Raw genomic sequence first — 14136 nt, 5'->3', positions numbered from 1 at the left:
GGAGCTGCTCAACATCCTACCTTGCACGCCAAGAGCTGTCAGCTGACAGCTCACAGTCCTGAGGCTGGGAAAGCTGGCCCCCACCCCCCAAACCTCCCTCGCAGTCAGGGAGGTTCGTTGTGATTCTGAAATGCCAGGGAGACCTAGGGGAAAGCCGGCTGGGGGAGCTGCTGGGAAAGCCTTTGCTCTCCTGAGATAACAGAAAAACACCGCTGCTCTGCCACTCCCAAAGCCTCTCCTCTACCCTGAGTGTGGGAGCGTCACCCAGCATGGGGTCGGGCTGAGATCCCAGAGAGGCCAGCCCTGACCCATCCAGTCACTGAATTGGCAGCCCCCACTACTGGACTTCTTGCTCCCAAGAAAAATAAATTCCATTTGTTTAAGCACTTGCCATGTATGTTTCTGTTACTTGTAGCTAAATGTGATCTTAAGAGACACATACACAAAAAATTCACATCATCCCATGAATTTTCAGCCAAACTCCTTAACAAGACCCTGTATGATCAGCCCCCACTTCCTCTCACCTTCTTTCCTCACAGCCCCCCAGCTCCAGCCACCCTGGCTCATCTTGGCCAGGGTTCAGGGCCTGGACTAGGCTATGCCCTCTGCCAGCCTGGCCGCTCTGCCTGTAGGCCTCAGTGTTGCCTGACCATCTGAGCCTCTGCTCTCTCCCACCCTCAGCACCCTCTTTTCCCTATCGCTGATGATTGCAAGGCTCTTCTTCAGCTGTTGTCTCTTTCTCTCCCACCCTCCCACCCCCACTGACCGGGCACTCCATGAAAGCATGAATCTTCCACGGCCCCATCCCCAGGGCCCACAGCACCACCAGCTCCTGGACAGCATGCAAGCACTCACCGAAGGGCAAGAGGCAAGAGGCAAGAGGATGGCCCATTTTCATTTGGTCTTTATTCATTCCATTTTTAAGATCAGCTTGTTCTTTTAAAAATCATCCAAAAAGTCCTCTCTAATAAATAATATCCCTCTAATTTACAAATTTTTTAGATTATGTAAATGAATCAAGTCTTTTAAAAACCAGTTCAGAAATCCTCTGCCACTTCACTGCTTTCAAAAGATCAGTGGACTTCCTTGTTTGAAGGGATTGGGTCAATACCCAGAGAGAGAAAAGCAGCAGACTGTCTCCTGGATATGAGGACAACAGATGCTCTGCGAGTCCTTCTGCCATTATCCCCTGTTTCCACTGGTCTTGCTCAGAGGCTGGGGTCACCACACCCTCACAGCAGGGGAAGCGGTGAGAGCTTCCTACCAGACTTCCTCTCCTCCCCTTCCCTGGTGGTGTCTCTGCCCGCTTTCCATTAACCGTGTCCTCCCTCTGCCAGCTGCCCTCCCACTCTCAGCACAAGCTCACCAAATTTATTAAAACAATTGTTGGAGAGCACAGGCTGACTCACAGAACAGAACCCAACCTATTAATTTCTGTGATGATGATATCCTGCCCTGCACTTGCTTCCAAGGCATGCATTCTGAACAAGGGACTTAGTGTAGACTTCGAATGTTCACATATGTCAGGCAAAGAAGCCTCCATCTACCCACCAAGGAAACCATGTCGATATGAGGACAGGAGTTTCATCTGCTGCCAGTTCCCTCCACAGTCCTCAAGGGCATGTGGACTCTCCTTTAGTTAAGTATCATCCCACAGCTTCCAAGAATTTACCAAACTGCTTCCATCTGTGACTTTCAAAAGTTATTACTTAATCCTCACAGCAGATTTATGAATGTTCTATCTATTTTATAACTAGAAGCCTAAAGTTCTGAAGTTAGTAACCTAGGACTTCAGTAAACTAATGCCATTCAATTGGCAAGTGGATATTTAATCACTTTTTTTTGCATGGGATATTCTTTTTTTGTTGTTGATATCTTTTGTACATGTCCATAATTGCTCATATTGGCTGATAAATGGGGATCATTCTTCAAAAATAAAAAATAAAAAAATAAAAAAATAAAAACCAGTTCTGCCTCATCCTTGGTAGGCTTGTAGAGCAAACCCAGCTGGAGCATTGCTGGGAGCCCCAACGGGTGATCGGTGGGTCAGTAATGCACGCTGCGCATGGCAGCCACCGTGGTGCCGAGGCGGCGGGGCAGGCCCTTGGCGACCTGCCGGTAATCCTCAGGTTTGGCCTTCAAGAGTGTCACGATGTTCTGGAGGGTGCGGGACGGCTGCAGTCCCAGGGCGTCCATCACGTTGATCAGATAGTCTGAGGGAGGGAGTTTGCCAGACTCAGTACCTGGCGGACAGTCCCCCCAAGCCCCTGAATCCTCTATGCCTGTTCTGCACTTGGCAGACAGGCCTGAACTCAGAGGGGTTTTCAAGTAAGGTCAGACTTGAGAATGCCTGAGTCCAGTAATTCTGATTTCATAAAGGACTACCAGCATCACCTCCACCCCCAGCCAGACACACGCATACACACACACACACACACACACAGCTATCCAGGCACCAATCCAAATGTCCAGCTGCCCTCACCCAGTTCTCCATATTGGGTCTCCTGGACTCCCAGCCCTGCTGCCCAGTGTGTTCCATTGACCCCGTGGAGAACCCAGAGAGCAGGAGAAAAATGAGCCTGTTTGAGCAGCTACTGACAACTTCCCATCAGACCGCACAAGGAAGACAAAGGCAGTTTCTTAGGCAGTGGCCTGGTAAAAGGCAGGTTTCATACACTTTCTAGATAATAATCCCTTGGGGCACTAGTTAAATACCGATTCTTGAGTCTAACTACAGAACAAGTGGATGAGAATTCCAAAACGGGTCTAGGGCTCTGTAGTCAAAAAGCTACCAGGCAAGTGTGGGAGGAAACATGAACAGAAGGAGAAGAAACCTGGGTACAACTGGGTGTGACCTCGGTGAAGCCCTCAATCTCACCATGTCTGCTTCCACCTGTCGGTGCACTTAATACCATCAGGCAGTATGGTGAAGAGGATTAACTGGAACCACTATGTGAAAGCACCTGAAGTATAGCAGGTGATCAATGAATGGGTGCTGTCTTTCCTTCCACCTTCCTGGGCAAGTACAACCCAAACCTAAGAGAAGTTTTCCACCTAGTTTCTTCTTCTTGCTCATACCACTCAGAGGTCCCTCAGTGCTTTCTGATTACTGCCTGGGTTAGTCTTCTCTCTGGGAAGACTGGAACTCCAGGCAAGGTCTGTATTTTCCCTTGTGTCTTCCTGTTGAGCCCAGCTTAGGGCAGGACCCACAGGAAATGTCTGCTCAGTGCCATCTGTCTAACCCACATCCAACTCAGGAGGAACTGCTCCCTAGGAAGGGCCACCAATCAAACAGGCATCTGTCTCCTTCCCAAGCTTGTCCATAAAATTGTGAGCGCCACAGGGTGTAAGCCAGGAGCTGAGACTGGGAGCCTACAGTCTGCCATGATGTTTTTATTTGGCCAGCAGTGTTTGCTTTGTTTCACTTTGTTTTAATGTTTAATTTAAACATCTTTGAGATGGGTGTGCATCACTACAGATTTTACACTCTCTATTGTACTACACCTAGGCAGACTCACACATTGACCTTTCCTTCCCAGACCCTCACTCACTTCCTTACAGTGTAAACTCAATAAAGATAGGAACTATCCAATACTCTGCTGTACCCCATAAGTCCTCACACTATGGCTGGAACATGGTAGATGCTCAATCAATGCTGAATGAGGAAATGAATGAATCTAGAGGGGTCACTTAACAGGGAGGCAAGAAATAATGTAGACAATCCCCAAATCTCACTTCACTTAAGCTCTCCCCAAAGCTTCTGCCTATACTAACAGTACACCACAGAGCACTTGCATTTCCTTGTCTCTCTTCTCTGAACACTGAGCCCAGGGAAATGATGGAAAGGCTGGCTATTCTCTGGTAAGTGCATAAAATGATTTTGGGTTAGATATCAGGGAAATGGGTTCTAGGTCTGTCTGGCACGATCACTTCTATTTCTTCTTCTGCAAAACAAGAGGGTGGAGTTGAGCCTAACTTGGCACTGTGGACACGCAGGTCAAAGCTCTGACTGGGATCATCAGGGAGCTTCTCTTTAAGCCTTCTCCCATCCTCTCTACAGACCAGTCTGAAAGCTGTCTCAGGATAGGAACAGGCAAGTCATGAACTGATACCAAGAAACAGGGAGACTCCCCTGCCACCCTCCAGCAGCACCTCAAGCTCAGAGCAGCCCTTGCACAGTGAGGACCTATTGTGGTTAGCACAGGCAGGAGCAGGGGCGGGGGGAGAGGGGTTGGGAGGCAGTCTGGCATTCTGAGATCCTTGACCCTAGCTGTGTGGCCTTTTAGGCAACTGTTCTGTACCTCCATTGCCTTATTAGTACAATGGAGACAAATAAGAGAGCCCACCTCAGGGAGGTTCTAAGGAGTGCTAGAGAGAATGGGTGTGAGGGCTGGGCTCAGTGCCTCATGTGCCTGGTACTGGTGAGAGCTTAACAAACGTTAGTTTGGGTAATTATTAGGTAAATGGAGCAGAAGGCAGGGCAGAGCAGAGCTGAGTCTGTGTGACTCATTTTAACTCACCTCAGTGAAGCGCCTCTTAATGGTATGTACCTATGAAAATCCCCTGGGACACTGTTCAACCCAGACTTATTAAATCAGACCATCTGGGGGTGGAGCTTGGAGAATGAACATTTTAAACAGGCTTTACAATGAGATCCCAAGTAGAAGTTAAGAGTTGACTTGGGGCAGGATTCCTGGGCAGAGCCTGGGCAGGGCTCTGGCAGCTGCAATGGGAAAGAGTTATGCTTCCTCCCCCATCCCCATGTCGGCCCTGTGGGGACTCACCAATGTCAGTGGCCAGCTGCTTGGTGGAATGAGGGGTCAGCTCAGGGATCTGGAGGATCACGTCGCAGTAGGTCTGCATTGTGGCTCTGGCAATTGAGCCCAGCCAGTTGTCAGCCATGTTGTCCAGCTCAGGCAAATCATCCCCTGGAAAGTGAGAGAAGGAGGTCACCACAGAAACACAGAACCTACTCAGGAAGGACCCACCAGTCAACAGACTATACTGAGCTCTTCTAGGCACTGGGTGCACAAACAGGCCAGGGAATTATTGTGTCATCTTGTTGTGTCAGCTCTCCATGTGTGTGGTGCCATTCATGAGCAGGCTGCACTTTCTTTTGCGCTGGGTGGCTCTCCTTACGGGGCATACTCCTTGAGCGTGGGGTTCCCCTACGTGGGGAACACCCCTGCGTGGCATGGTACTCCCTGCACGCATCAGCACTGCACATGGGCCAGCTCCACACAGGTCAAGGAGGCCCGGGGTTTGAACTCCTGGCCTCCCACGTGGTAGGTGGATGCCCTATCCATTGGGCCAAGTCTGCTTCCCAGTCAACAGATATTGACCAAGTACAATAGGGATTCAGAAAAAGCAGCAATCAGGGGAGGCTGAATAACTGAGAAGTCCCCACAGGCCTGGGGATTGAGATCAACATGCAGGCTAGTAGGATTTCTGCCAACGGGGGGATGGGGAGGACAGGAGGTAGACCCAGGAAGAGGGGAGCTCAAGGTCAAGAGTGAGAAAGTGGGAGAGTTGGCCAAGGTGGAGAACAGGGCAGATGGCAGCCAACTGAGGGCTGAAAGGCAGCCAGTAGGGAAGGCACAGGTATCAGATCAGAAGTGAGACTTGGGTTCAAAGTCAACTACTCTCCACTAACGTGTTGGGCATCACCTAAGTTCTCAGAGACTGGGTTGTTGTTTTTTTAACCACCTGTGAACAGGAGACAATAGTCCTGCCTTTACAGGGCTGCTGTGGGAATTAGAGGACACACATGGAGACATCGGTGTGGGGCCTGACCCAGTCAGTGCTCAATACCTGGGAGTTACTGGTGCTATAATTATTACAAAGTGAGAGTCCTGGGAGCCCTGGGAAATAAACTGTTGAGCAGATAGGGCCAGGTCATGGGGGGAACCCCGAAAAGATGGCATGTGGTAGGAGACAGGAAATAACTGGAGAGAGGTGTCCGAGCAGGGATATTATATGAAACGCCCATGTCAGTGTGAAGGGGAGATGGAGCAGCCGTCAGGCAAGAGAGAGAAGGGCCTGGCTGGATTTCCTAGGTAAAGAGGCAACATTAAAAAAAAAAAAAAAAAAAAATCACTATGAGGATAGACAGTGAAAAACTTTAATAAGATAAGAAAATGCTACTACTACTGATAGTAATAATGAAAGTAATTAACAAAAAAAATAGTAATAATGATAATATAGAAAATGAAGCTACATATAAAACACTGTCTACATATACAGTGGATCCAGAAGGACACATGAGAAAATGGAAAACCAATGTGTTCAATGGTGGGGACATAATGATTTCTTTTCTTTATAAATTGCAGTCTAATTGTTTTATATAACATCTGTGCAACAAATACAAGTGGAAGATTAAACAAAACAGGGCTTGGTGATAATGAAGACATCTTAATAAGACTTAGAGTTACCACCTTGGACACTGAGAGGCTGGTTGTCACATGGCCAGACCGCATTTGGGGGACAAACTTCATTACCACTGACTCTGATCTGATGGTAGAAGACCCAGAAAAAGCTTACCACAATGGGCCAGAGCCACTCATGAGATGGTGGGATGGAGTTAAAAGCTGAAGGCATAAAAATGAATGCATAAGAGAAATGGAAACGAGAGACTGAGGACACACCTCAAGAGAGCACCAGGTCGAAAGCAAGAGGCAGCCGAGGCACCCACCCTGGATGCAGAATGGATGGGCAGGCATTTGCAGTTAAGTAGCATTACTTTTACAATGTTGTGCTATCATCACCACCTTCCATTATTAAAACTTTTTCATTGCCCAAAAGAAAAACTCTTTACCCACTAAGGAATAAGTCTCCATTCTCTGGGTGGCAGATTTTTAATCAGAAAAAAAAAAAAAAAGAAGCTATTTTAAAATTAAGGAAAAAAACCTTGTGAGTGGCTGGAATGTGAGCACATGGGGACAAGTATAAAAGGAAGGCAGGGGAGAGGGCAGATGAGGATACATGCCTTTATTGGGCCAGATTAAAAAGAGACCCAAATGCCAGGAAGGGAGGAGTTTAGATTTATTCTGTAGGTTTTGGGATGTGTAGTAATTTGATATGGTTATCAGTTCCAAAAATAGATATAAGATTGTTTGTGATCTGGTCTGTACCGGGGCGTGATTGAGTCATGACTGCTGCTTTGACTGGGCCATGCCACCAAGGGGAGGGGACTCACAGATAAAAGGCACGGCAAAGGACAGAGGCAAGGGTTCTTAATGTTGGAGTTTTGATGTTGGAGTTTTGATGTTGAAGTTCGATGCTGAAGTCTTAAGCTGGTGCCCCAGGAAGTAAGCACACAGAGGAAAGAGAAACAAGCCCCAGGAAGAAAGGAATCTTGAACCCAAAGAGAAGCAAGACCCTGGAAAGGAGGAAGGAATCCAGGAAGCCTGAAACCTCGCAGATGTCAGCAGCCATCTTGCTCCAACACGTGAAAATAGACCTTGGTGAGGGAAGTAATTTAAGCTTTATGGCCTGGTATCTGTAAGTTCCTACCCCAAATAAATACCCTTTATAAAAACCAACCAATTTCTGGTATCTTGCATCAACACCCCTTTGGCTGATTAATAAAGGGGGTGAAGCAAGCAGGGACACAATTCATCAGAGGGAAGGGCAAGAATGAGGAAATGGAGGCAGAATCTCAAGAAAGCCAGGCAGATAAAGTGCTGGAGTCAGCCTTACTCCAACTTTTGTGTTTGATTTTGGGAATCATCTGGCCACAACCACTTTCAAGGAGGCTAAAGGTAGTTTCTTCCTGAATCATGCTCCCAGCAGGGCTAGCTCTTCTGAGCGCCTCATGCGGCTCCACCATGCAGCGGCCACTGTCAGTAAGCCTGCACTCACCTATCAGATGCACCAGTGGAGGCTCCTTGTACCTGCCCCTGCCAGCCCAGCACAGGAGCCACCTCCATCAGCCCATGATCCAAGCCAGAAGAAGTGGGCTATACTTGCATCCTCAATACAAAATCACAATTCCATATCCCCTCCCTCCAAAAGGCCTCCTTCCCACCGCCAGCCCAAACGTGGAAACACCACTATGGAAAAGGACCACGAAAGGACACAGATTGGAGTTTTCCTGCAAATGACTTTCCTTGAACACATCACTTTAACTTTCCCAAAGTTCTTGCTTATAAGAAAAACAGGCACAAAGATTCTTTTTTTTTTCTTCCCTTCCCTCTGCTGCCCTGCTGTTCTTGTGTCTGTGTCCATTAGCTGTGTGATGTGTTGTATCTATTTCTCTTTTTTTTGTCTTCTCTTCTCGTCTTTCTCCTCTAGGAGTCACTGGGATTTGATCCGGGGGAATCTCTGATGTGGAAAGAGGTTCCCTGTCAATTGCACCACCTCAGTTCCTGGTCTCTGCCATGCTTCACCTTGACTCTCCCCTTTGTCTCTCTTTTTTCTTTGTTGCGTCACCATCTTGCTCCATGACACATTTGTGCAGGCACTGGCCCACCACTTGGGCACTCGGCTTGCCGCATGGTCACTGGCTCATCGCACGGACACAAGCTCACCACGCAGGCACCCACATGGGCACTCAACTTGCCACACAGGCACTTGACTCACCACGTGAGTACTTGGCTCACCGCGCAGGCACTCAGCTTACCACATGGGCACTGGCTCACCACACAGGCACACTTCGTCTTCTTCTTTTTCACCAGGAGGCCCCAGGGATCGAACCCAGGTCCTCCCATATGGTAGGCAGAGGCCTTATCACTTGAGCTACATCCATTTCCCCATTCAAGATTCTTAAACTTCTCTTCCACTCATCACATCTCTTAGAAAAAAAGCCATTTGCTCCATTTATAAAGCTGTTATGGCTGTTTGCCATCTACTTCTCAAAACTTGCAGTGTTAAAATGCTAGAAATACCCAAATTATTAATGAGTGCTCATTGATTTTTTTCCTCAAGGTTCTATATGTTTGAAAATTCTCATAATAAAATGTTGAAAGAGAAAAAAGAAAAAAGAAATACCCACCTTGGCTTCTTATTGTTGTGTTTTCAACCAATGTTAAAATTTAACTTAAGGCCTGGAAGTTTTTCCATCTTAACAATGCCCAACCCAGTGCCTAGCTCAGAGCAGGCAATCAAAAAAATTTGTTAAATGAACGAATGAATAAATGAATGAACAAACAAATTTAAATGAAAACTACGCCATGGTCTCTATATCCATAAATATATATATTTAGTAGAGCAATAAGAAAATATGTTCTTCTTGATATGATAGACAGTATACAGAGCACTATGGTTATCTGACTAAATAATTTAATCTTTATTTATGAGAGACACATTACGAGGTATTTGTGATGTCTGGGGTTGTTTTAAATACTCTAGCAAAAAATGTGAGAGTAATATATGAAATAAGAACCATTCTTGGAGATGATGAGTCCTAAGAACTCCATTGTTCTATTCCCTCTACCTTTGTAGAGAAAATGTCTATAAGAAAATGTTTCTAAATGTTTTAATGTAAAAAGTTGGGGAGCGGATATAGCTCAGTGGCTGAGCACCTGCTTCACATGTATAAGGTCCCAGGGACCTCCTAGGGGGAAAAAAACAACAACAATGTGTTGAAATATAGAGAGTGATAAAAGAAAACAAGTGCCCACCAAGAATTTTATAATCAGTGAGATTTTCTTTCAAAAAGGTGAGATTAAGACATTCCCAGATAATAAAAATAAAAATAAAAAATAAAAAATAAAAAAGACATTCCCAGATAAACAAAAGCTGTGGAAGTTCATCACTACTAGATCTGCCCTATAAATAATGCTACAGTAGTTCTTTAGACTGAAAGGAAAGGACACTAGACAGAAGTTCAAAGCAGCATAAAGAAATAAAGAATGCTGATTAGGTAACCATTGGGTAATTTATGAATGCCAGTATTATTGTATTGTATTGCTTGATAAGTAACTCTACTTCTTATTTCCTAAAGATGCTAAAAGGCAAATGCATAAAAAGTAATGAGAAATCTATGGTTTTTGGACATAAAAGGAAACAAGTACAGAAAAGTAGGGGGACAGAGAGGTATAAGAAAAATGCTACTTAAGTCAAGTTGGAATCAAAGCAAATATGATTGTCATACATTTAGGATATTTCTTTTTTTAGGAGGTACCAGAGATTGAACCCGGGACCTCATATATGGGAAGGAGGCATTCAACCACTGAGCTACATCTGCTCCCCTAGGATATTACATTTTAACCAGAAAGAAAATAAATGAAAATATATCCAGAGAGTAAAGAGAAGGCACTCAATATGGTACAACACACAAAAAAACAAGTAAATATAAAAGTAGACATTAATGGAAGAATTGAGGAACAAAAAAGGTATAAGACTTACAAAAGCTAAATAGCTAAATGGCAGAAAAAATCCCTGCATTATCAGTAGTGACTTTAAATGTAAATGGATTAAACTCTCCAATAAAAAGGCAGAGACTGGCAGAATGGATAAAAAAGCATGACCTAACTATATGCTGTCTGAAAGAGACTACCTGAAATTCAAAGCCACAACTAAGTTAAAAGTGAAAGGTTGGGAAAAAAAACACCATGCAAGTAGTAATCAAGACAGAGCAAGAAAGTGATGAATGCACAACTATGTAATTACATCAAATAACATTGATTGTACACATTGGATGAATTTATGCTTTATTAATATGTAGCAATAAAACTGGTTTGTTAAAAAAAAGCTGGAGTAGCTATACTAATATCAGATAAAACAGACTTTAAGTCAAAAACAGTCACAAGGGAAAAGGAAGGTCATTATATACTGATAAGGGGTCAATTCAATAAGATGTTACAATTATAAATATGTATGTACCTAACAATAGGACCAAAATATGTGAAGCAAATACTGACAGATTTGAAAGGAGAAAGTGACAGTTCTACATTAATAGTAGGAGATTTTAATGTATCACTTTCAATAATGCATACAACTTCTCGTCAGAAGATCAATAAGGAAAGTTAAGACTTGAACAACACTCTAAACAAATTAGATCTAACAGATATATATAGGACACTTCAACCAACAACAGAATACACATTCTTCTCGAGTGTACATGGATCATTTTCCAGGAGAGACCACATCTTAGGTGACAAAATAAGTCTTAATAAATTAAAAAGTATTGAAGACATACAATATATCTTCTTCACCACAATGGAATGAATCTTGAAATTAATAACAGAGGGAGAAAGGTAAAATTCAAAAATATGTTGAAATTAAGCAACATTCTTAAACAACCAATGGGTTAAAAAGGAAACCAAAAGGGAATATAGGAAATATCTTGAGGCAAATGAAAATGAAAATACAAATTAAAATTCATGCGATGCAGCAAAGGCAGTGCTGAGAGAAATGTATAGCTCTAAAGGCTTACATTAAAAAAGAAGAAAAACCTCAAATCAGAGAACTAACCTCAAAGCAGTAGGAATTAGAAAAAGAAGACCAAACTAAAACCAAAGCCAGCAGAAGGGATGAAATAACAAAGATTAGAGCAGAGATAAATGGAACAGAGAAACAACAAAACAAAAGTTAGTTCTTTGAAAAGATCAATAAAGTTGACAAACCTTTATACTACACTGATAAAGAAAAAAACAGGACTAAAATGCCTAAAATCAGAAATGAATAGGGGGACATTACTACTGACCCTGCTGAAATAAAAATGACTATAAGAAAATACTATGGGAAACCGACTTTGGCCCAGTGGTTAGGGCGTCGGTCTACCACATGGGAGGTCCGCGGTTCAAGCCCCGGGCCTCCTTGACCCGTGTGGAGCTGGCCCATGCGCAGTGCTGATGTGCGCAAGGAGTGCCGTGCCACACAGGGGTGTCCCCCGCGTAGGGGAGCCCCACGTGCAAGGAGTGCACCCATAAGGAGAGCCGCCCAGCGCGAAGGAGGGAGCAGCCTGCCGAGGAATGGCGCCGCCCACACTTCCCGTGCCGCTGACGACAACAGAAGCGGACAAAGAAACAAGACGCAGCAAAAAGACACAGAGAACAGACAACCGGGGGAGGGGAGGGGAATTAAATAAATGAAAATAAAATCTTAAAAAAAAAGAAAATACTATGAACAAGAGTACGCCAATAAATTAGATTTTTAATTTAGAAAGACACAAACTACCTAAACTGACTCAAGAAAAAATAGATCTCCACAAACCAATCACTGGTAAAGAGACTGAATAGGTAATCAAAAACCTCCCAACAAAGAAGAGTCCAGGACCAGACAGCTTCACAGGGGAAATATACCAAACATTCCAAAAAGACTTAACTCCAATTCTGCTCAAATTCTACCAAAAAACTGAAAAGGAGTGTGGCAGTTTGATATTATTTATGAACTCCAAAAAGAAATATAGATTGTTTATAAACTGCTCTGTTCTCCTGAGTGTGATAACCCTTTGATTGTATTAGATTCAGTTGGGATGTCTGATTAAATTATGCTAAGATTAGGGCTTGATTCAACCACATCATTACAGAACAACACAGTGTTGAGTGCCTGCCCCCTTGGTGGGCTGATAAAACAGACTCTCACACGGAAGTAGACATACAGAGAAATACAAAGAGGATCTTACAGTCCTGGGAAGAAAGATGAACCTGATAGTTTACAGCTGACCTTAAGAGACCAGAGCAGCTGATTCTGGAAAGAAATGAGCACTGGGAAGAGAGACAAGTCTTATGCCAGCCCACAGCTGAGATCAGAAGAAGCTGGACCCATGGAGCTTTAAGAGGAAGAGGAAGGCTGAACCCTCACAGATGTCACCTACCATCTTGCTTCAACATGTGGCAAGAGAATTTGGTAAGGAAGTAACCATGAGTTAGACTCTTTAGGGCCTTGTGACTGTAAGCTTTTAACTCCAAATAAATACCCTTTATAAAAGCCAACAGACTTCTGATACTTGCATCAGCACCCCTCTGGCTGACTAATACAAGGAGGGAACACTTTCTAAATCATTCTACAAGGCCAACATCACCCTCATACCAAAGCTAGAAAAAGATACCACAAGAAAATTACCAACCAATGTATCTTACGAATATAGATGTAAAAATCCTGGAAAAAATACTGTCAAACAGAATCCAACAGCATATCAAAAGAATTATAAACCAAGATCAAGTAGGATTTATCCCTGGTGTGCAAGGTTGGTTCAACATAAGAAAATCCATTAATGTAATACATCACATTAACAGAATTAAGGGAGGGATATCACATGATCATCTCAGTACATGCAGGAAAGGCATTTTAAAAATCCAGCATCCCTTCTTGATAAAAACATAGAGCACAAGGAATAGAAGGAAACTTCTTCAACATGATAAAGGGCATATATGAAAAGCCCACAGCTAAACTGTACTTAATGGTAAAAGACTGAAAGCTTTCCTTTAAAGATGAGGAACAAGACAAAGATGCCCACCATCACCAGTTTTACTCAACATTTCACTGGAAGTTCTTGCCAGAACAATTAGGCAAGAAAAATAAATAAAAGGCATCCAAATTGGTAAAGAAGTAGAACTCTCCCTATTTGCAGACGACATGGTCCTCTATGCAGCATATCCTGCAAAATCCACAACATGGCTCCTAGAGCTAATAAACGAATTCAGCAAAGTGACAAGGTACAAGATCAACAAGCAACAATTGGTAGTGTTTCTATGTACTAGCAATGAATAGTCAGAAGAAGAAATCAAGAAAAAATTACATTCACAATAGCAACTAAAAGAATCAAATTCTAGGAATAAATCTAACCAAGGATGTCAAGGACTTATACAAAGAAAACTATGAAATACTGCTAAAAGAAATTAAAGAAGACCTAAATAAATGGAAGTCCATGTTCCATAAATATCAAGATATCAGTTCTACCAAAAATGATTTACAGATTCAACACAATCCCAATCAAAATTCCAAAAGCTTTCTTTGCAGAAATGGAAGAGCCAGTTATCAAATTTATATGGAAGGGTATGGGGCCCTGAATAACCACAGCCATCTTGTAAAAGAAGAATGAAGTTGGAAGACGCCTGATCTTAAAACTTATTACAGGAAGGGAGGAATCAAGTAGATGGAAGAGGGGGTATTTAGGGGGCAATGGAAGTATTCTGCTTGATCTTGCAATGATGGATACAGGCCATGTGCAATTTCTTCAAAATCTTATAA

At 43.6% G+C, this 14136-nt stretch overlaps 1 protein-coding gene across 6 annotated transcripts in view; it reads right to left on the bottom strand.

The window, feature by feature from the left end:
• The window catches only part of COG7 (component of oligomeric golgi complex 7), a 119621-nt gene that overhangs the window by 3334 nt on the left and 102151 nt on the right, over window positions 1-14136 (bottom strand). For 4 of the 6 annotated variants that reach the window (XM_004453792.4, XM_023587492.2, XM_071211246.1 and 1 more), the window contains 2 exons: window positions 4785-4928; window positions 885-2213 (listed from right to left, as the gene is read on the bottom strand). In XM_004453792.4, the coding sequence (XP_004453849.1) occupies window positions 2047-2213; window positions 4785-4928 (311 nt within the window). In that variant the 3' untranslated portion in view covers window positions 885-2046. Of the gene's footprint in view, window positions 1-884; window positions 2214-4784; window positions 4929-14136 lie in introns of those variants that run through there. The other 2 variants (XM_023587493.2, XM_058286276.2) reach the window with 1 other exon arrangement.

The sequence above is a fragment of the Dasypus novemcinctus genome, chromosome 23 (assembly GCF_030445035.2).
Source record: "Dasypus novemcinctus isolate mDasNov1 chromosome 23, mDasNov1.1.hap2, whole genome shotgun sequence".
In the NCBI taxonomy this organism is placed as follows: Eukaryota; Metazoa; Chordata; class Mammalia; order Cingulata; family Dasypodidae; genus Dasypus; species Dasypus novemcinctus.
This window is presented reverse-complemented; position numbering and strand designations above follow the sequence as displayed.